This window comes from Cheilinus undulatus, linkage group 20 (genome assembly GCF_018320785.1).
Source record: "Cheilinus undulatus linkage group 20, ASM1832078v1, whole genome shotgun sequence".
In the NCBI taxonomy this organism is placed as follows: Eukaryota; Metazoa; Chordata; class Actinopteri; order Labriformes; family Labridae; genus Cheilinus; species Cheilinus undulatus.
In genome coordinates, this window is record NC_054884.1 from 40,984,697 (window position 1) to 41,005,069 (window position 20,373).

General features: G+C 40.2%; 1 protein-coding gene and 1 pseudogene across 1 annotated transcript; both read right to left on the minus strand.

The window, feature by feature from the left end:
- Positions 1 to 7,141: 7,141 nt before the first annotated feature.
- Positions 7,142 to 12,253, minus strand: LOC121528045 (microfibril-associated glycoprotein 4-like). The gene is made up of 6 exons (XM_041815151.1): positions 12,008 to 12,253; positions 9,453 to 9,629; positions 8,464 to 8,502; positions 8,119 to 8,215; positions 7,835 to 8,002; positions 7,142 to 7,667 (listed from the first exon to the last, which is right to left on the minus strand). The coding sequence occupies exons 1-6, from the start codon at positions 12,251 to 12,253 to the stop codon at positions 7,414 to 7,416; spliced, it is 981 nt and encodes a 326-aa protein (XP_041671085.1). The 3' UTR covers positions 7,142 to 7,413.
- Positions 12,254 to 15,538: 3,285 nt separating this feature from the next.
- LOC121528046 lies at positions 15,539 to 17,535 on the minus strand (annotated as a pseudogene).
- Between the last annotated feature and the right edge of the window lie 2,838 nt (positions 17,536 to 20,373).

Here is a 20,373-nt window from a genome sequence, read left to right on the forward strand (position 1 = left end):
GCTTCCCTGGAGGGTTTTCAGTCATCTCCTTGGACCTGACACATTAAAAAGAATTATCCAGAAGTTTCCTTAATGATTCAACAGGTTCTCCTGTGAGTTTGACGCTCCTCAAGGTTCCCCAGGGTTCCTCACGCAGCAGTCCTCTAAATCCCCATGGTTCCTACGGCTCTGAGCTCCATCCTTGATGAGGGAATAAAAGCAGGAGAAACAGCTGCTCCTTCCTGGGATTAAAATCATCGAAATGAAGGCAAAGCAGAAAATGAGCAGGTTTGGCTCCAGCCTCAGGGGGAATGGGATTCAGAGGGAAAGTCAGTAAAACAAAGTTGACAGCGAGTCCACAGAGTCCAGGAAAATCAGGAAATCCAGAAAAAAGTAAAATATCTCTCCATCCAGGTTTCAGGTCCTCAGAGTGGGCAGGGAGAAGGAAACGGGTTAATCCCGTAAAGATGAATTTAGTGCGGTAAAATCCTCCTCTTTAGTCCAGATCTGAGAGCTCTGAAACATCTAAATCCCAGTCAACATCCTCTGGTCTGCCTCAGACACGAGACGAACACAAAAGTGGAAAACGAGTCTAAAATCCGCAGAGCTTCGGAGTGAAAGTGAGCCGAAAAAACCTTCAAACACGAAAAAACCTGAACCAAAAACCAGCCCGCCTTAAAAACCAGCAGGAAAACCACCAGAGGGGACTTTACCTGGAGGATATTCCGGTTTGGAGCGAAGACGAAGCCCGATCGGTGCTCACATGTGTGTCAGAGGCGGAGGAGAAGCGGTAGTGATGAGGTGTTCACGGACGAGTCGGTGCAAAGAGCCAGTTCTTTTCTGTGACCGAACAGAGCCGTTTTCACCCCTTTACAGTTTTGTTGTTAGCAGGATATCACATTAAACCGCTGACAGGACAGCAGTGAGGGCCACCCATAAGAGCGGATCAACGGAAGAGCTGTCTGTGGAGGTCAGCAAAATCCTGGTCCACTGTAAAGTTCAGCTGTGACAATATTTAGAAATTAACCCGAATAACGACTCACCTCAAAGCAACAAATGCTGTGGTACAATTTAACATTTCTAACTTTTTATTGTTTATTTTATCATTGTGGATGTGCACACTGGACTAAACCATTAGGAAAGTAATGTTAGACACTTTAGGGCTGAGCTGAGCCAAATGATCCAGATCACTAAAAAAAGCCAAACTTCCCACCACTACGAAGCAGAGAGAAGGCAAACAGAAAGCTGCAGAGATCCTGGAGGAGGAAGAGGAGGAGTAGGAGGAGGAGAGGATGAGGAGTTGCAGGTCTGCTCCGTTTTAATTAAACTCATCAAGTTTAATCTGGTTAGCAGCGAGCAGCAGCACAATAATGGGAGAGGAACTGGGAGAGGAACTGGGAGACCGAGGCTGCGTCCCAAAGTTCATCTTCCTCCTCCTCCTCCTCATCCTCTGTTCTCCTCTCATCCAGTCATTGAGCTCCACTTTGCTGAGAAAGTTTTTAAACACAAACTAAAAACCAGCTGTGAACGTTTATTTAGGCCCAGAGTAAAAACCTTCATAGTTTCACATCAGATATAAAAGTACGGTGGCCTTAAAGGGCAACCACAAAACATTTCACTGAAGTCAACAGTCATATTTTTAAATGTGACGTCACAAAGAATCATTTAATGAAATTAAGGAAAGTTTGACGAATGTTTCTGCAAATGTTTTTACTAAAAAAATGTTATTGTTCAACTGTTTCAACTTTTGTGGAACTTTTTACATTTTATGATAAATGTTTAATACATTTTTTAAACATTATTTTCATCTCTTAAGGAAAATAATTTGTACTTTTAAAGAAAGTTTTTTTTCTTATCAAATGTTCTGTTTTTGTTTTGATTTTTTTCAACATTTTATGAAATTCTTTTACAGTTTACAAAATTTTTTTTTTTTAAATTTCACTAAATGCTTTAATATGCTTGAAAGTGTTTTAGTCTTCAATTAACGATTTTTATATTTAAGGAAATTTTTTTACTGATTTTTTAAAGTAATTTTAGTGATTAATTACTTCTGTTTTGTTAAATATTTGAAAATCTTAGATTTATTTTTAAAATGCTTTTTCAAAATTTTTTAGTTGTTCTGTTTCTGCTCAGGCTGTCAGCATTAACTCATTAACTGATTAACTAAGATTAACTAAGGTCCACAGTTACTGTGTTGCTTTTTTAGTGCAGGTTTGAATGCAAACAGGAAGTCAAATAAAGAGACAAAATCCAAAATGTGACAAAACACTGTTTAAAATGCAAGATAGAGGAATTTAGAAATGCAACCAAAAGGTGCGATTAATTGTGTTTGACAGACATTGTGAGATTAATCACGATTAAAAAAATTAATCTGATGGCCCTGGTTTAAACATTTTAGAGCATTTTTATGTTGAGGAATTGATGCCTTCAGGCTCAGGGTTCAGCATCCTGTCTCACTGATTCTCATGTTGTGAGGCATTACTGTCATTGTTTGTTTATTTATCTGTTTATTTTTGTCTGTTATTGGATCATTTGTCTGTTTATCCATTTCTATTTTTTAAAATTCATTCATCTGTTATGTGTATGCAGTGAAATGCGTTTTTGTTGCATGAATGGTTTTATATTTCACCAAATGTTTTATTTACATTTCACTAAAAAATATTAAAACTGATGATTTGGTTTTGTGTAAAAAAAAAAAAAGTTATTTCTCTTTAAGAAATATACCTTCATAATTTTAATCAGTCTTTTTATTTATCCATCTTTTTTTTTTGGCATGCAGTGAAATCTTGTTGTGTTTGACCTGTAGGGCCACCGTACAAAGCCAGTCCAGTCTCCAGCAGTATCAACAGACAGAATAAAACTTCTCTTGATCCTTTGACCCAGAACTGTGTACTGTGCAGCTTAGTGAGGTTTCCAATGACGGCGATTAGACAGCTTTATAATAAACCTCATTCAACCACAGCTCAAAGCTCTGCAACACCAAGAGAATCAGGAGCAAAAATAAAGAGATTAAACATTTAGAAAATACAAGAAACCACTGAAACAATGAGGCTTTAATATAAAAAAATATATACCGCCCAGACTTTTATTGTGACAGGACTCAGGATCCAACACTTTAAAGTAGAGACAGAGGCTATCTGAGGAGGAGGAGGCTCTCTAATCTCCACCAGAGGTCAGAAACAGAGCTGTCAGCTGGTTTCATGAATGTGATACCAGCATTCTGCTGTGCTGCAGCGCCCTCTGCTGGATTTAACTCTTAGTACAGCTACAGCTACTGTCACGTCCATATTAATTAATAAACAGCTACACCTATATCATGTATTTATTTTAGTTCATGTCTCCATCAGCAGAACAACAGAAGCTCTAGATTCTATTTTCTGACCTCTCTCCCTTTAAAGATGGCCGCTCAACCTCAGACTGGTTGCTCTTCATAGAAACTCACGACAGAATTTACCTCTGAATTATTTACATTTTTGTGCCGCTTATTTCCACGTCCTCAGTGTGTAAAGGCCTTTATGTTAATAGACAGCGGTGACTCGCCATTTCACATATGGTGCCCGTGTGACACACCTGAGAAACCTGAACTCAGCATCTACTAGAGATATCTATCTGCAGATCAACACACTGAAGAGCTGTCTGAGCATTCTGGTAAAAAACGGCCATAAATGGCTGTTAAACCTGATTATTCCCCTAAAAACACATGTAGAGGTATGAACAGATTTATTCTTTTCACAGAAACATCAACCATGAGCTGCAGGGGAAAAATTCTGTTAAACTATCTTTATGAACCTCTGCTGAGTTCACAGCTTTGTTAGCCTGTTGTTAGCTTGATGTTAGCCTGTCGTTAGCTTAACATTGGCCTGTTGTTAGCTTAACGTTAGCCTGTTGTTAGCTTTATGTTAGCTTAACGTTAGCCTGTTGTTAGCTTAATGTTAGCCTGTTGTTAGCTTTATGTTAGCCTGTTGTTAGCTTGATGTTAGCTTAACGTTAGCCTGTTGTTAGCTTGATGTTAGCCTGTCGTTAGCTTAACATTGGCCTGTTGTTAGCTTAACGTTAGCCTGTTGTTAGCTTGATGTTAGCCTGTCGTTAGCTTAACATTGGCCTGTTGTTAGCTTAACGTTAGCCTGTTGTTAGCTTGATGTTAGCCTGTCGTTAGCTTAACATTGGCCTGTTGTTAGCTTAACGTTAGCCTGTTGTTAGCTTTATGTTAGCCTGTTGTTAGCTTGATGTTAGCTTAATGTTAGCCTGTTGTTAGCTTGATGTTAGCCTGTTGTTAGCTTTATGTTAGCATAACCTTGGCCTGTTGTTAGCTTAATGTTAGCCTGTTGTTAGCTTAACATTGGCCTGTTGTTAGCGTTATTTTAGCCTGTTGTTAGCCTGTCGTTAGCTTAACATTGGCCTGTTGTTAGCTTAACGTTAGCCTGTTGTTAGCTTGATGTTAGCTTAACGTTAGCCTGTTGTTAGCTTGATGTTAGCCTGTCGTTAGCTTAACATTGGCCTGTTGTTAGCTTAACGTTAGCCTGTTGTTAGCTTTATGTTAGCTCAACGTTAGCCTGTTGTTAGCTCAACGTTAGCCTGTTGTTAGCTTAACATTGGCCTGTTGTTAGCGTTATTTTAGCCTGTCATTAGCCTGTTGTTAGCCTGTCGTTAGCCTAGCATTAGCCTGTTGTTAGCCTGTCATTAGCCTGTTGTTAGCCTGTTGTTAGCCTGTCATTAGTCTGTTGTTAGCCTGTTGTTAGCCTGTCGTTAGCCTAGCATTAGCCTGTTGTTAGCCTGTCATTAGCCTGTTGTTAGCCTGTTGTTAGCCTGTCATTAGTCTGTTGTTAGCCTGTTGTTAGCCTGTTGTTAGCCTAGCATTAGCCTGTTGTTAGCCTGTCATTAGCCTGTTGTTAGTCTGTTGTTAGCCTGTCATTAGCCTGTTGTTAGCCTGTTGTTAGCCTGTCGTTAGCCTAGCATTAGCCTGTTGTTAGCCTGTCATTAGCCTGTTGTTAGCCTGTTGTTAGCCTGTTGTTAGCCTGTCATTAGCCTGTTGTTAGCCTGTCTTTAGCCTGTTTTTAGCTTAGCATTAGCCTGTCATTAGCCTGTCATTAGCCTGTTGTTAGCCTGTCGTTAGCCTGTCATTAGCCTGCCATGTTAAACATGGTTCTCTGGTGTTTTCTGTGTATTTGATGCTCTAGAGCCGTGGTTCTCAAACTTTTTTCGCCAAAGGCACACCATATTTAAATCAGTTCAAATAGACTTTTTAAATAATGTTACAGTCAGGGTGGTCTATAAGGGGAGAGCCTCCTGGAGCCCAGCCAACTGGGGGATCATAAAGATGGTACAAGTGGGCAAAAGGTGGCAAAAATAGATTAAAAAGTGATGTGAAACATGGCAAAATTGGGCAAAAATTGGAAAAAAGTGGCCAAACAATGAGTCGAAATGGGAAAAACTTTCTGAAAGTGTCAAAAAGGTGGCAAATACAGATCCCAAGTGGCAGAAAAGTGGAAAAAAAGGAGTTAAATTTGCTAAAAGGTGGTAAAATGGGTTAAAAGTGATGGTACATTGGCTAAACAACAACAAAATTGGGTGAGTAATGGCAAAAAGGGTATCAAAAATGAGTTAAATGTGGCAAGAAGTTCCAAAAAAGTGGAAAAAAAGGTTCAAAAGTAGTAATAAGAAGTGACAAAAATGCTACAAAAAGCAGCAAAATGGTTGAAGTTGTCATAAGAAGTAACAAAAATGGGTTGAACGGGTTAACTTGGTTAAAAGTAAAATGATTAATTTTAACACCAATTTAACCCGATAAAAGCTGGCCTGCTTTTCAGCTCTAAATGAAGCAACAGTTAGCCAGGATGCTAGCACCAAAGCTACTGATCCAACACACACACACTGACATCATCAATAAATCCCACCTGGGACGGTCCATCTCTGGGTTTTCAGGGGTCCAGATCTGTGGGCAGGCCTGGTTACTGTACTTGCTACATAGTTGTAGTAATAACTTATCGTACAAATTCCCACGGCACATCTGGACCTGCCTTAAGGCACACCGTTTGAGAACCACTGCTCTAGAGACTGGAAACACTAATTGTTAGCACGTGATGCTAAGAGCTAGCACGCCATGCTAATCGCTGTTTTGTAATTTAGATGTAAAACTAAAACTCTAACCGCTAACGCCTGATGCTAATCCGTAGTGTTTGTGTTGAGTTGTATGATGCGTAACTCTGTTTTGAAGCTAACAAATGCTAATCGCGATGCTAGTTGCTAATCCTGGCTAGTGCAGCAGCCCAGACAGCAGTGAGCCTTAAAGGGCATTTCACCTATTTTTGTTTTGGTGTCATCAGCCCACTTTAATGGTTTTAAGTGACATTAAGATGATTCATTTTAATACTAATGTAACTGTGAAGCTAATCTGAAGCAATTATTGCGTTTATTTCCATGTTTTATGATTTAATTCATTACAATTAGCCAGAAAATGTTTTTAAAAGGGAGATATAAAGAAATGAAGTGGTTTAAAAGAGAAATATTTCATTTATTTGTATAAAACACTTTGACTTATGGTAACTTATGATGAGAAATTCATGTTTTTGTTTTTTTTAAATGTACTGTTAAAATTCTTGGCAGTGCAGTTCATGCCATTTTGATGCATTTCTTTGGTTGATGGTTAAACACAAGAAGATCAGGGGAAATTAGAACGAAGTCTGATGTGAAGAAGAGAAGTAAACCAGATCACTGACATTTCTGCTCTATTTGTGTTGTTTGGTTTTTGAACCAGGATGTAGATGGCGTTTGTGAAGGCGAGCCCAGTGCCAGCTGTATGCCCCGCCCCAGAGGACGTCTGATTGGCTGATTCCCTCGTTCAGATCCAGATAAGACCCACACTCTATGAACCTCCCCGGGTAGTAACAGACTGACATTGAACACAGACTCATCTGGATTTGTCAGACTAAAACTGAACTCTGAACTTTTCAAACCCCTTCAGGTGAGGTTTAGTTGTACTCAAAGCCGTTAGCAATGGCTGCCTCCACTGTACTGTGGTTAGCTGGGATATAGCTCTAGTAAAGCATCAACATGTTTATTTCTGCTGTAAAGAGACATTTTTATGGGGTGTGTCTGAGGTTTCTGTTGTGTCTGTGTTTGTGTCTAAATGTTGGTGCAGTGAGGTTTCCAGCTGTGTGTGTTGTTCTGAGCTTAGATAAAGACATCAGAGTGTTGTTGCTGATTCTGGGTTCATTCTGAGTTTTTTGCTCTTAAAGAATCAGGACAGGAGAGAGATGGACAGTTTCTGCTCATTTATTCTCATCAGGTAAGAACCAACAGGTGTTCAGAGCTCAACCAGACTGGATTTAGAAAACCTTGTGGTCTCCTTGTGGAGCTCCTTCTACATGATCAGAGAGGCTGGTGTTTACCATCTAAAGAGATCATGTTGATGATCAGCTGATTGGTCCTGGTGGTCTACTGAACAGGACGGATCTTCATGCTGATGCTCTTCAGAGAGTAGTTATAGCCTTTCCAGTGTTTCCACTCCACTCCTACAGCATCAAGAGTGCCATCGGCCCCCCAGCGATAAACCCCGTTTGGATTGGTGTGATGACAGCCATTATACCAGAACGCCCCCAAGTATGTTTTGGCACAGCTGCCAGATGATGAGTCCTGGTCTTTGTCAAAGGTGGAGAACTTCATTCCATTGTGAAAGGTCAGAGAGTCTCCTAGAGAAACACCAGAACATCAGGATTTTAGACATTACTGCAGACATGAAGACCAAACAAACCATCAGAGTCACCAACAGTAAACACATCTTCTCCTTCATTACTATAAAAACAAAAACAGACATCCTCACAGGTCGTCCTGAAACCAAAGAGAACTTCTGACTCACCGGCGCCTCCATCCTTGAATCCAGAAACATGCAGGGTGTATCCGTCTGTCTCAGAGTCGATGGAGAAGGAGGTGTAACGAGCAGACACCATGTTTCCATCGAAGTCCTCCATGTCCACCAGCAGCTCGTACTTCCTCCTCAGAGTCAGATGGAAAATATTTTCAAGACCTGAGAAATCAAACACAGAAACATGAAGGAGAGGATGAGTTCCCCTTCATTAGGTCAGATTCTAAACGTCCTAGTTTCATCAATCATCTCTGGACTTCCTGGTTTTTCTGTCTTACCGAGCCAGTACTCTTCAGCAGCGCTCCCAAAGCCCATCTTATACTGATCCCAGGGTCTATAGAAGTTCAGCGAGCCGTTCATCCTCCTCTGGAACACCTGGAGGACAGGATGGAGGTTAGTTAGCTAAAAGACAAGGGGTCTGTTCAAAAAGTCCAAAAAAATGACCTCCTGAGGCCTTTCCTCTCCACTTCTCCTTAACCCTGGTGAAAAACGTCTCAGGGTCAAGGAAAGGTGGGAGTGAGAGGATATGAAAGGAGAGCAGTGGTGATTAGGGAATCTGACTGCTCTTTCATAATGCTCATTAGAGCTTGGATTAAAGTGTGAAGGATTGAGTTGACACTCACCGTCCATCCTCCTCCCTCTGAGTCCATGTCACAGTACACCTGGAAACACAAGCACAGTTAGGATCAACACACTGATCAGTACTGCTGGGGTCTGATGCCTGGTTTCCACTGGTGTTCAATTATCTGTAAATAAACAGACGATGCCCCCTAGGGTCCAGAGCAAAGAAGTGCACTTTTTACAGATGGATATAAAGCTGTTAAACTACATGTAGCCATTGGAGAGAGAGGATAATATTGTTCCATTTTCATGAACATGTTAGATATTAAATAATGTTAAATATTCAGTTAGTGGTCTGGTACCCTAGACTATCAACAGTCCTAGATAATGGCTTAGGGTCCCAGGTCCACTTCTGAGCATCCCTATGTTAGAACATGGTGTTTGTTCTGGACAGACCATGACTAACACAGAGGTCCAATGCCAAAGCACCACCTGGGTTCAGATTAGTCAGGCTGTTCCCCTCAATCACTCCCTCCAGGTGTCTCCATCGTTTCCCACATGGGCATTGAAGACTGTTAGAAGGACGATGGACTCCCTGGGCAGCAGCCTTACAAGACCCCACTGTGAGACTCCAAGAAGGCCGGGTACTTCAAGCTGGTGCATGAGCACCAACAACAGTCAGAGTCTTGTCCTCTGAAACCTGCAGTCGCTACGAGATGACCCTCTGGTCCACCGGGGAAAAGTCCAACATAGAGGCTACCAGCTGGGGGCTTGTGAGAATCCCCACACCCATCCAGCACCTCTCACCCTGAGCAACTCCAGAGTTAAACGGTGTCCAGCCCCTCTCCAGGAGTGGGGTTCTGGATCCAGAGCTGTACCCTGCCGGTAGTAGGCCCACAGGTGCATGTATCCCTCTAGTCCCCCACCCCCCACCCCAGGTCTGCCTCCAGGAGTGTCCTGGTTTCCCTCTTTGGGCAAGGTGTGTCCCCTAGTACATGGCTCTGTCTGCTTCTGGTCAGTAAGATTAAAGACTGGGAACCACCACTCTAACCTGCAGCTTGGAGAGGCAGAGGTGTTCCTGGACAGCAGACGCAGATCCGATGGGGTAGATGGTGTACACTCCGCTGGGTTGGCTGGTATCTTTATGGATATCACTGCAGTCAAATGGCAGTAAGGGCAAACAGCTGATGAGCTGAGGAGCCAGGAGACAGACGAGGACTGGAACCAGCTGGAATAAAGGGTCACATTTTTATTTTACGGTCCTTTTCTGAAGAGGACTGCAGGAACTCAGCAGTCCAACCAGTCAAGGTAACACAAAACCCTGCTGGTCTGTCACAAGAAAACACAGAAAAACACATCTTTGGTTTATCTGAGACAGGACAGGGAAAGTTTCTTGAATCAGTTTAAAGTTTTAATCTTTAAAGTTTTTGTTGGTCTGCAGATCTATTTAAAGAACCCAGAGAGACCAACAGAGTCCAACAAACACACTGACAGCAGCTCTACATGTTTGGTTCTACATGATAATAGCAAAGGAGAGAATTATTCAGACAGTTCTGTTTTATATTACAGGACTATCATCCTAAAACAGCCTCTAACAGTTAGCTCTCTACCTACCTTCATGGTGGAGTTTGTGCTGAAGCGAGCTGATGAAGATCAGACTGTAGAAGAGAAAGCAGTGATGAGTCTGAGTCCTTTATACATTAGACAGCAGCAAATGAAAGGGTTAGGGTAGGTTAGGGTAACCCTAAAATACAAATAATTAAGCATAGCTGAGCCACACACACACCAACCTGGAGGAACTCCTCTCTCATTGTTGTTTCCAGAAACTTTGGTACAAGTTTGATTTGGTCTAGGAAATGTAATTCCACTCCTGAACAGTAGGAGGAGTCTTGGCCTAGACTGTGCATGAAGCCAGGGCTCCAGGTGATTGGATTCAGGTGTGTGAATGGGAGCAGTACTTTGAACCACGTTGGTGTGACGTCAGCATGACCCCTGACCTTCTCAGGGGCAGCAGCTGATCTGTCTGCAGCAGCATCACAAGCACGTCAGCAAAGACACAACCAGCTGTGGTGTGAGTGAGGCTGGGAATGTCAGAGAGACCATCAAGAACAGCTGAGCACCCATGATGTTCAAGTTACCTGACAGGGGTCGTCTGAAAGATCAAACCTGTCCACTACATTTGAGCCCCTGAGGAGGTCAGGGGTCATGTTGAGTATTCCATCATTAAATATGAACAAGGCTCCTTGAAGGGACCTAAACGTTGTAATTTGTAAGATAAGATATTCCTTTATTAGTCCCACAAGGGGAAATTCCAATTCACAGCAGCAGAAGTATCTTAGACAAAGCAGGCCATTGGCGACAGAAACACAAAACACGAATAAAGAAGGAAAAACTCTGGAGAGTCCTCAGAGCTGCTGTAAAAGCTGCTGGTCAATCAGCACCATCTTTAAAACTAAACCCATTAAAATCAGAGGGCCCATTGGCATCTGGGTTGGCAGATTTTTTGGATCTATTTTGGTGTTTACAAAAAGTAAATATAACATGATAAACACCTGCAGAAAACTCTGATTCTCAGGATTCTGGCCATATTAACCATATCAGGATAAAACTCTCTTTTATGAATCATGGTTTGGTTCATGAACGATCCATCTCTATGTACTGGCTCTTTTAAGAACCATGGAGGCCGACTTCAGAGAGCTTTTTTCCCTCCTTTTGTTAACCTTCATGGCATGATAGAATAAAATGGTTTCTGTTCTCTGAACTGCTGTGCCATAGGCACACCCAAGCAGTAAACCAGTCTTAGGTTAAAACACCGTGGTACTTGGTTGATATAATGAAACCAACATGGTACTGCACACAGAGTTGTTTGGGGCTGGAAGGAGCAGACATTCCCATCAATAAAATACTGGTGTTTTTACTCCCTAGTTCCCTAACCCCCATAGTCAGAAGAAAACCATGTTTATGCAGCGGTCTCCTCACCTTTTTACACCAACTTATATTTAGTTAAACCATTACTAAATCTGACTGATTTAACCATGAAGTAGTGCTAAATGAAAAGGAGCAGAAAGCGTCTCATCCAATCTCAGAAAAAGAGCCTGAATCTCCATCATTAATGCTTTTCTCCCCTCTACCTCCATCTCTATGTTTGTCCTCACCTGATGGAGTTCTGCAGCTCACCTGAGTCTTCGTGAGTGTACTGAAGTCTTCTAGAGTATTCTGGAGTCTTCGTGAGTCTTCTCAAGTTTTCCTGAATCTTCGTGAGTCTTCGTGACTTCTGATCGAAGCTTGAAGTGTGAGATTCTGTGAGGTCATTTATACTCTCTTTTGTTGACCCCTCCCTTGACATACTTCATGTGACAGCAGCTGCATGTAGGTCATTTCCTTCTTGGCAGTTTTGAAAATGTCATTAAAAAGAAAACCTAATAAAAACCAAACATGACAGACCTGGTTACCCATCCAAACACAAAGACCTCAGCATAAGTGAACCCTGAATACTGATTTTATTCAGTCATGGTAAACATTCATGTACCACTCTGTAGCATATCTAATAATCTCATAACAAACACCATGTTTGAATGTAGGGATGCTCATCAGTGGACCTGGTACCAGAGCGCCCAAGCCCAAAGATTTATGATTGACTTCGTTGCCGTTCAGCAGGTCTGTCGCCGTATGTTTTGGACACAGGACAAGTAGGAATGCCCTGTCCCCGAGGTCTTCAACTCCCACTTCTGGAAGAACTTCTTTTACATCCCAGAGGAGGTTGGGGTCATGTATGATTGGTCTACGTTCAAAGCCTCCATTGTAGAAGCGGCTGCTAGCAGCTGTGGCCAGAAGACCATCGGTGCCTGTCATGGCAGCAACCTAAGAACCTGCTGGTGGACACCAACAGTGAGGGAGGTGGTCAGGCTGAATAGAGACCTTTCAGGCTTGGTGGGCCTGGGGGTCTCTGGAAGCAGCTGACAGGTACTGGGTGTTTGAAGGGCTGCAGCTTCAGTGATGACAGAAACTAAAGCTCTTGTGTGGGAGGAGTTCAGGGAAGCAATGGAGAAGGACTTTCAGGTGGCCACAAGGTTGTTCTGGCAAACTGTCCGACAACTCAGGGAGGGGGGGCAGGGCTCCTCTCAGGCTGTTCTCAGCAGGGATGGGGAACTGCTGACTTTGTCTGGGGCTGTCATTGCTTGTTTGAAGGAACATTTAGAACTGTTGGGTTATAAGATATAAGAATTATTTTATCAGAGTAAGCTCTGCCTACCACCCCAACTAAACCCAGACTCCATCTGCTTCAATATTGTGGCCTCAGACAGTCTCAGATTCCTGCCAGCAGACTCTTCTATGTCTTTCTATTATACTTACATCTAGACTTTACCAGCCTGCTGGGAAACTTCAGTACTAATGTACATCCTAATACTTCTGAATTATGTTTTCACTAAATATAGGCCTGGTAATCTAACGAAATTAAACCCTTCAGGTCACTGACACATTGACCCAAATGCATAGACTAAATCTACAAATAATTGTGTCTTCTATAAATCCTACAAACCGAAGATCCCTGCTTCTGTCCTGTAGTGTCTATTAAACTATTCCTGTCTGAATGAATAGAAAGCCTCTGCCATGATACTAAAAAACATCTTTCTCTCCTCCTCCAGGAGTGAGATGGTCCAACCCTGGCTTTGATCAGAGGACTACTTCTCATTGGGGATCAGGATTCCCACTGCTTTAATGTGAGGCTTCATCTGTTTTCAAAATATGCTCATCAAATGTAGGACGTCCCCTCCTAGATAGAGACAAGGCTTTAAAGACCCCTGTTAGCCACTTCTTCCAAGTACAAAACACATTTAAAGTAGTAAGATTGTTAAATGCCTGAAATTATTGACCTCATATTTGTATTTTTTTAACCCACCAGAGATGAGCTCTCACTGTTGATCAGGGTGTGGTGCCACCTTCTCATCCTTATTAGATAAACTCAGAATAACTACCTGTACACACACCTACATTTGTTTAAGTCTGAAGAGGATCTGATCAGATAATTAGTCCTTCTGAGACTCGCCCAAGCTCTTTATTGATGTTAGAATATGTCATCCAATGATAATGACTGTAATCAATGTGACCTAGAACACTGATGACAGTAACGGCCACAGATTCCCATCAACATATTTTCAATTATGTTTTTTAACCTGTTTCTAGTCTTTGCCAGCTTGCTGTGAAATATAGAGTACTGAAACACATCCTAAAACCTCTAAAACAAGGGTGTCGAACTCAGTCACAGCAGGGGCCGGATTCTGGACTGAGGTCTAACCTGAGAGCCTACCAGGGTCAACCCAACCTTCAACTGCCGACCTCATCTTCACCAGTAATAAAACATGAAAAACAGCACTGATGCTGAATCATTTGGAAACCCCAAAAAGAAAAAAACAATAAGTTTAAAGACTCAGAATCTGAGATACAAAGTCCAGCTTACTAGTTTCAAAGGTCAGAACACAATTCTAAAATACACTACTAAAATTAGAAAAACAAATGTATGAGTAGAAAGTTGAAAGCAAATGTTTGACAGGTCAAAATAAGACTTAAAATTTCTAAAAATGGGATTAAAAAGCCAAAGTTCGGGGTTGAAAATGTCAAAATTTGAGCTAAAATCCAAAATAATTACTTAAAAAGTTGAAACATACGACTTAAATTTAAAACTGTGAGTCTATAATGTCAAATTATAATATAAAGAGTAGCAATGATGCATTTAAAATGTAGAAAATGAGCTAAAATTCAATATAGTGACTTATAAAGTTAAACCTTAGGCCTAAATTTAAAATTGTGAGTCTTAAATGTCAAAATATGATATAAAATGTAGCAATGATGAATTTTAATGTAGAAAATGAGCTAATATTCAATCTCATAACTTAAAAGGTTAACAAATATGACTTGATATTAAAACTGTGAGCATTAAATGTCAAAATATGATATAAAAAGGAGCAATGATGAATTTAAAATGTCAAAAATGAGCTAAAATTCAAAATAATGACTTAAAAAGATAAAATATACGACCTAAATTTAAAATTGTGAGCCTTAAATGTCAAAATATAATATAAAAAGTAGCAATGATGAATTTCAAATGTAGAAAATGAACTAAAATTCAAAATAATAACTTAAAAGGTTAACAAATATGACTTAAATTTAAGATTGTGAGTCTAAAACGTCAAAATATGATATAAATGTAAAATAATGAGTGGAAAACATAAGAATATGACTTAAAATTTAAAACTGTGAATCTTAAAGATAAAATATGACACAAGGGCATAGACAAGGCTTTAAAGACCCCTGTTAGCCACTTTTTTAAGTACAAAACACATTTAAAATAGTATGATTGTTAAATGCCTGAAATTATTGACCTCATATTTGTATTTTTTTTTAACCCACCAGAGATGAGCTCTCACTGTTGATCAGGGTGTGGTGCCACCTTTTCATCCTTATTAGATAAACTCAGAATAACTACCTGTACACACACCTACATTTGTTTAAGTCTGAAGAGGATCTGATCAGATAATTAGTCCTTCTGAGACTCACCCAAGCTCTTTATTGATGTTAGAATATGTCATCCAACGATAATGACTGTAATCAATGTGACCTAGAACACTGATGACAGTAACGGCCACAGATTCCCATCAACACATTTTCAATTATGTTTTTTAACCTGTTTCTAGTCTTTGCCAGCTTGCCAGAGTTTTTGGCTCATTTTACCCAGAATTCTCAGGGGTTAAACAGGAGCTTTTAAGCTTGTGGCCTTCTTTAGGGTGGCCAACACCCTGTAGACATATCCTACTGATGTAGATGTGCACGTGCTACATCAGAGTTAATATGGCCATCCATTTATCATATTCCTGTCTATTGTGGTCCAGAACCACACATGGAAAAGTGAGTCATGGCACACATGCAGGCGCTCTGAAAGCCCTGACTTTTTACAGTCCAGTCTTTGCTGCATAAGTGGCTCTTTAACCTGGACTGAACCAGAGGAGACAGCAGAGTTTCATAGTTTCTGAAGTCTTTCCTGGTTTAGACCCTTCAGGTCTTTCTAAAGCTTCTTCACATTTACTAACATGTGTTTGTGTCTAAATGTTGGTGCAGTGAGGTTTCCAGCTGTGTGTGTTGTTCTGAGCTTAGATAAAGACATCAGAGTGTTGTTGCTGATTCTGGGTTCATTCTGAGTTTTTTGCTCTTAAAGAATCAGGACAGGAGAGAGATGGACAGTTTCTGCTCATTTATTCTCATCAGGTAAGAACCAACAGGTGTTCAGAGCTCAACCAGACTGGATTTAGAAAACCTTGTGGTCTCCTTGTGGAGCTCCTTCTACATGATCAGAGAGGCTGGTGTTTACCATCTAAAGAGATCATGTTGATGATCAGCTGATTGGTCCTGGTGGTCTACTGAACAGGACGGATCTTCATGCTGAATCTCTTCAGGGAGTAGTTATAGCCTTTCCAGTGTTTCCAGTCCCCTCCTACATCATCAAGAGTGCCATCGGCCCCCCAGCGATAAACCCTGTTTGGATTGATGTGATGACAGCCATTATACCAGAACGCCCCCCTAGAATGATCTGGCACAATTGGCATGCCATCTGTCCTGGTCTTTGTCAAAGGTGGAGAACTTCATTCCATTGTGAAGGGTCAGAGAGTCTCCTAGAGAAACACCAGAACAACAGGATTTTAGACATTACTGCAGACATGAAGACCAAACAAACCATCAGAGTCACCAACAGTAAACACATCTTCTCCTTCATCACTATAAAAACAAGAACAGACATCCTCACAGGTCGTCCTGAAACCAAAGAGAACTTCTGACTCATCGGCGCCTCCATCCTTGAATCCAGAAACATGCAGGGTGTATCCGTCTGTCTCAGAGTCGATGGAGAAGGAGGTGTAACGAGCAGACACCGTGTTTCCATCAAAGTCCTCCATGTCCACCAGCAGCTCGTACTTCCTCCTCAGAGTCAGATGGAAAATATTTTCAAGACCTGAGAAATCAAACACAGAAACATGAAGGAGAGGATGAGTTCCCCTTCATTAGGTCAGATTCTAAACGTCCTAGTTTCATCAGTCATCTCTGGACTTTCTGGTTTTTCTGTCTTACCGAGCCAGTACTCTTCAGCAGCGCTCCCAAAGCCCATCTTATACTGATCCCAGGGTCTATAGAAGTTCAGCGAGCCGTTCATCCTCCTCTGGAACACCTGGAGGACAGGATGGAGGTTAGTTAGCTAAAACAAGACAATCAGTAGCTGGGTTTCCATTACACTTGGAAATGCACAAAATCGAAATAACGCAGTAAAAAACTGATAATGGAAACAGCCGGATTTTGAAAAAACCCTAAAATATCGCTAAAAAGTTTTTACGCTTTCATGAGGAGGTTTTTCAGGCGTTTTGATATAGAAATATATCACAAAAGTGTAATGGAAACACTTTTACCGCATTTACAAGTCACGGGACGTGACGTACGGTGTCACATGACCAGTCACTCTGAGACAACATGGCACGGTACATGTGGGCAGAAGAAGAGACGAGACTTTTCTTAATATCACACTTCTACCCTTATATGTGGTGTTTGCCGTACATACTGACTTTACCTCTGAACTATCATCAGTTTCCTTTGTCTTTTGTTCAAAATTATCAAACCAACCGCCGTAGATGTAACCAAAACCATACAAACACGCAACAGGGTTTTGAGCATCAAACTTCCCTGCAGCAGATTCACGCGAGATGAGATTTTACAAGAATTGCAAAGCCTATGTCCAAAACTCCCGTCAGTGGAAACGCATTCAAAGCGCAATTGTACTTAATCGAAATTTAAGAAATATTGTTTTTATTTTGTGAAAAACTGTAATAAAAACCTGATGGTTTCCAGGAGGAACCTCAAGGTGTTTTGAAGTGATCAGTATCTCTGACATTGTAATGAAAGGCTAAACAGAGAGATATTGATGAAGACTCTGTCAGAGTGAAACAGCTGCTGTAACGAGCACGTCTATGGACACAGTCAGCTGATGTAGTCCCAGATAAAAGTGACACAAGACGTAGAAGGAAACGGCGACACAGCCATGATTATCCCTGCTCTGAGCTCTGAATCAACCTGACAGTAACCTGCTTCAGTGTTGCCATGTCTATAGTTTACATCCCACACATCAGCTAGTTGTATACGTGGAACAGTGTTAAAGTTATATATAATGATATTATTAGAGAAAAGTGTTAAAGTTATATAGAATGATAATATTATGGAAAAGTGTTAAAGTTATATAGAATGATAATATTATGGAAAAGTGTTAAAGTTATATAGAATGATAATATTATGGAAAAGTGTTAAAGTTATATAGAATGATAATATTATGGAACAGTGTTAAAGTTATATATAATGATATTATTAGAGAAAAGTGTTAAAGTTATATAGAATGATATTATTATGGAACAGAGTTACAGTTATATAGAATGATATTATTATGGAACAGAGTTACAGTTATATAGAATGATATTATTATGGAACAGTGTTAAAGTTATATAGAATGATAATATTATGGAACAGTGTTAAAGTTATATAGAATGATATTATTATGGAACAGTGTTAAAGTTATATAGAATGATATTATTATGGAACAGTGTTACAGTTATATAGAATGATATTATTATGGAACAGTGTTACAGTTATATAGAATGATATTATTATGGAACAGAGTTACAGTTATATAGAATGATATTATTATGGAACAGAGTTACAGTTATATAGAATGATATTATTATGGAACAGAGTTACAGTTATATAGAATGATATTATTATGGAACAGTGTTAAAGTTATATAGAATGATATTATTATGGAACAGTGTTAAAGTTATATAGAATGATATTATTATGGAACAGAGTTACAGTTATATAGAATGATATTATTATGGAACAGAGTTACAGTTATATAGAATGATATTATTATGGAACAGAGTTACAGTTATATAGAATGATATTATTATGGAACAGTGTTAAAGTTATATAGAATGATATTATTATGGAACAGTGTTAAAGTTATATAGAATGATATTATTATGGAACAGAGTTACAGTTATATAGAATGATATTATTATGGAACAGAGTTACAGTTATATAGAATGATATTATTATGGAACAGTGTTAAAGTTATATAGAATGATATTTTTGTGAGAGTTTAATGTGGGATGTGGTCATTTATGGACAATGTTCAGATGAAATAAGTTCATACTTTCTTTTCCTCCATGTCGTCCTGTTGACCTTGTTTTCTTTCATTTCTCTTTCTCCAGGTACTGATAGTCTTCTGCAGGTCTCTGACCCTGTTTTCTTTCATTTCTCTTTCTCCAGGTACTGATAGTCTTCTGCAGGTCTCTGACCCTGTTTTCTTTCATTTCTCTTTCTCCAGGTACTGATGGTCTTCTGCAGGTCTCTGACCCTGTTTTCTTTCATTTCTCTTTCTCCAGGTACTGATGGTCTTCTGCAGGTCTCTGACCCTGTTTTCCTTGTCACCCCTGTCAAAGAGGTTTATGTGATTGGCTGGGTTTGTTACTTTGTTTTTGTGTTTTTAGCAACAAAAATCAAAAGTTATTGATGGATTTTGATGAAATTTTCAGGAAATGTCAGAAATGGCATGAGAAAGAACTGATTAGATTTTGGGATTGATCCGGATCACCATCTGGATCCAGGGATTTTTTAAAGGATTCTGTACTATCGGGAGATAGGGCTAATGGCGGAGGTCTGCGCTCTCCAAGTGCTTTCCTAGTTTTTTTTTTTTTTTTTTGTTAAAATAAACTTCAGTTCACTGAGGTTTATTGGTGGTTGGCAAACAACAGAATGAAGCATTGCTGCCACCTACTGGTGTGGAGTGTGTCAGAAACTCTACCACTGCCATTTCCTCCTCTGTTTAATTTCTGTCTCTCTCTGTCTGTCTGTTTGTCTTCTACCTCTCATATATATATTTAGATGAATTTCCCAAATGAAAATAAATAAATAAATAAACAAATAGAAATCAAATATCCCCCAGACTTCCAGTGAAACTCTCCATAAATCTCCCCTAAACTTAAAACATATCCTCTTAATGTTCTTATAAAGTTTTGAACATTTGGAAGCAAACTCCCAACATTTTAATTGTTTCACTTTAACATTAACGGACATTCGGGACAATTATCCGTTATCATGATGTCGAGAAGCCAGGCTGACGTCCTTCTACGGACATGCTCAGTCTGGGGAAGGTCACGTCTGTTTGAAGGGTTTTTATTGGGTGGAAGCTTTATTTAAAAGTCAGACATTGACAAAGTTGTGTATAGAACCAAACAGCTGCCATGTTTCCCGTGCTCGTATCATCAGAGTGTGTGTTGTGATCTATTAATATACCAGTGTGTACCATAACACAGTTTTTGCCCCTTTTTGCTTTTCTTTACCCATTTGGCATCTCTACACACTTTTTTGCCTTTTAGTTCTCCAGTCATTTCTTTATTTGTCTCTTATTAAGTCATTGTAGTTGTTTTATTAACATTATTAGTACTATATAATTATTATCATTATTAACATTAGTAAAAAAAAGGGGGTTCCAGTTTAAGAAAGGGCTTTCCATGCTAACCAGGCTGTGTTATACCCCAGTTCATGTTTGTAGCTGTGATCAGAGAGCTGATTATTCAGGTTAAATCTAAATAAGCTAATCACAGATGGATCATGGCTTTGCTGACCTCCGTGGACCCCCCAGTTGTCTGAGCCCTAGAGGTCCCCCTTTCCCCCTCACGGGCTGCCCTGTCTGTGTAGGTAGGTGAGGGTCCCTCGGCTCTGATACTGATAGTCCCCGTGGGTCAAAGGCCTCCTGTCCAGCTCAGAGCTGTGTGTTTTAGCGTGTATTTGCATGTGTGTGCGTGCACAGATAGCAGCGGGTTAAACATTAACGCCTGCCGCCTCGTAAAGCTAACACGGAGACACTGAACCTTTGGAGTTTGATATGA

What these genes read in the sequence shown, in the direction of transcription:
- LOC121528045 (XM_041815151.1), bottom strand. Translation starts at nt 12,253, where the DNA reads ATGACAGGCACCGATGGTCTTCTGGCCACAGCTGCTAGCAGCCGCTTC. An exon ending in TCTGCCTCTCCAAGCTGCAG is followed by an intron (nt 8,503 to 9,452) that starts GTTAGAGTGGTG and finishes TTGTGTTTCCAG; the next exon opens with GTGTACTGTGACATGGACTC. An exon ending in ATTCAAGGATGGAGGCGCCG is followed by an intron (nt 7,668 to 7,834) that starts GTGAGTCAGAAG and finishes GTGTTTCTCTAG; the next exon opens with GAGACTCTCTGACCTTTCAC.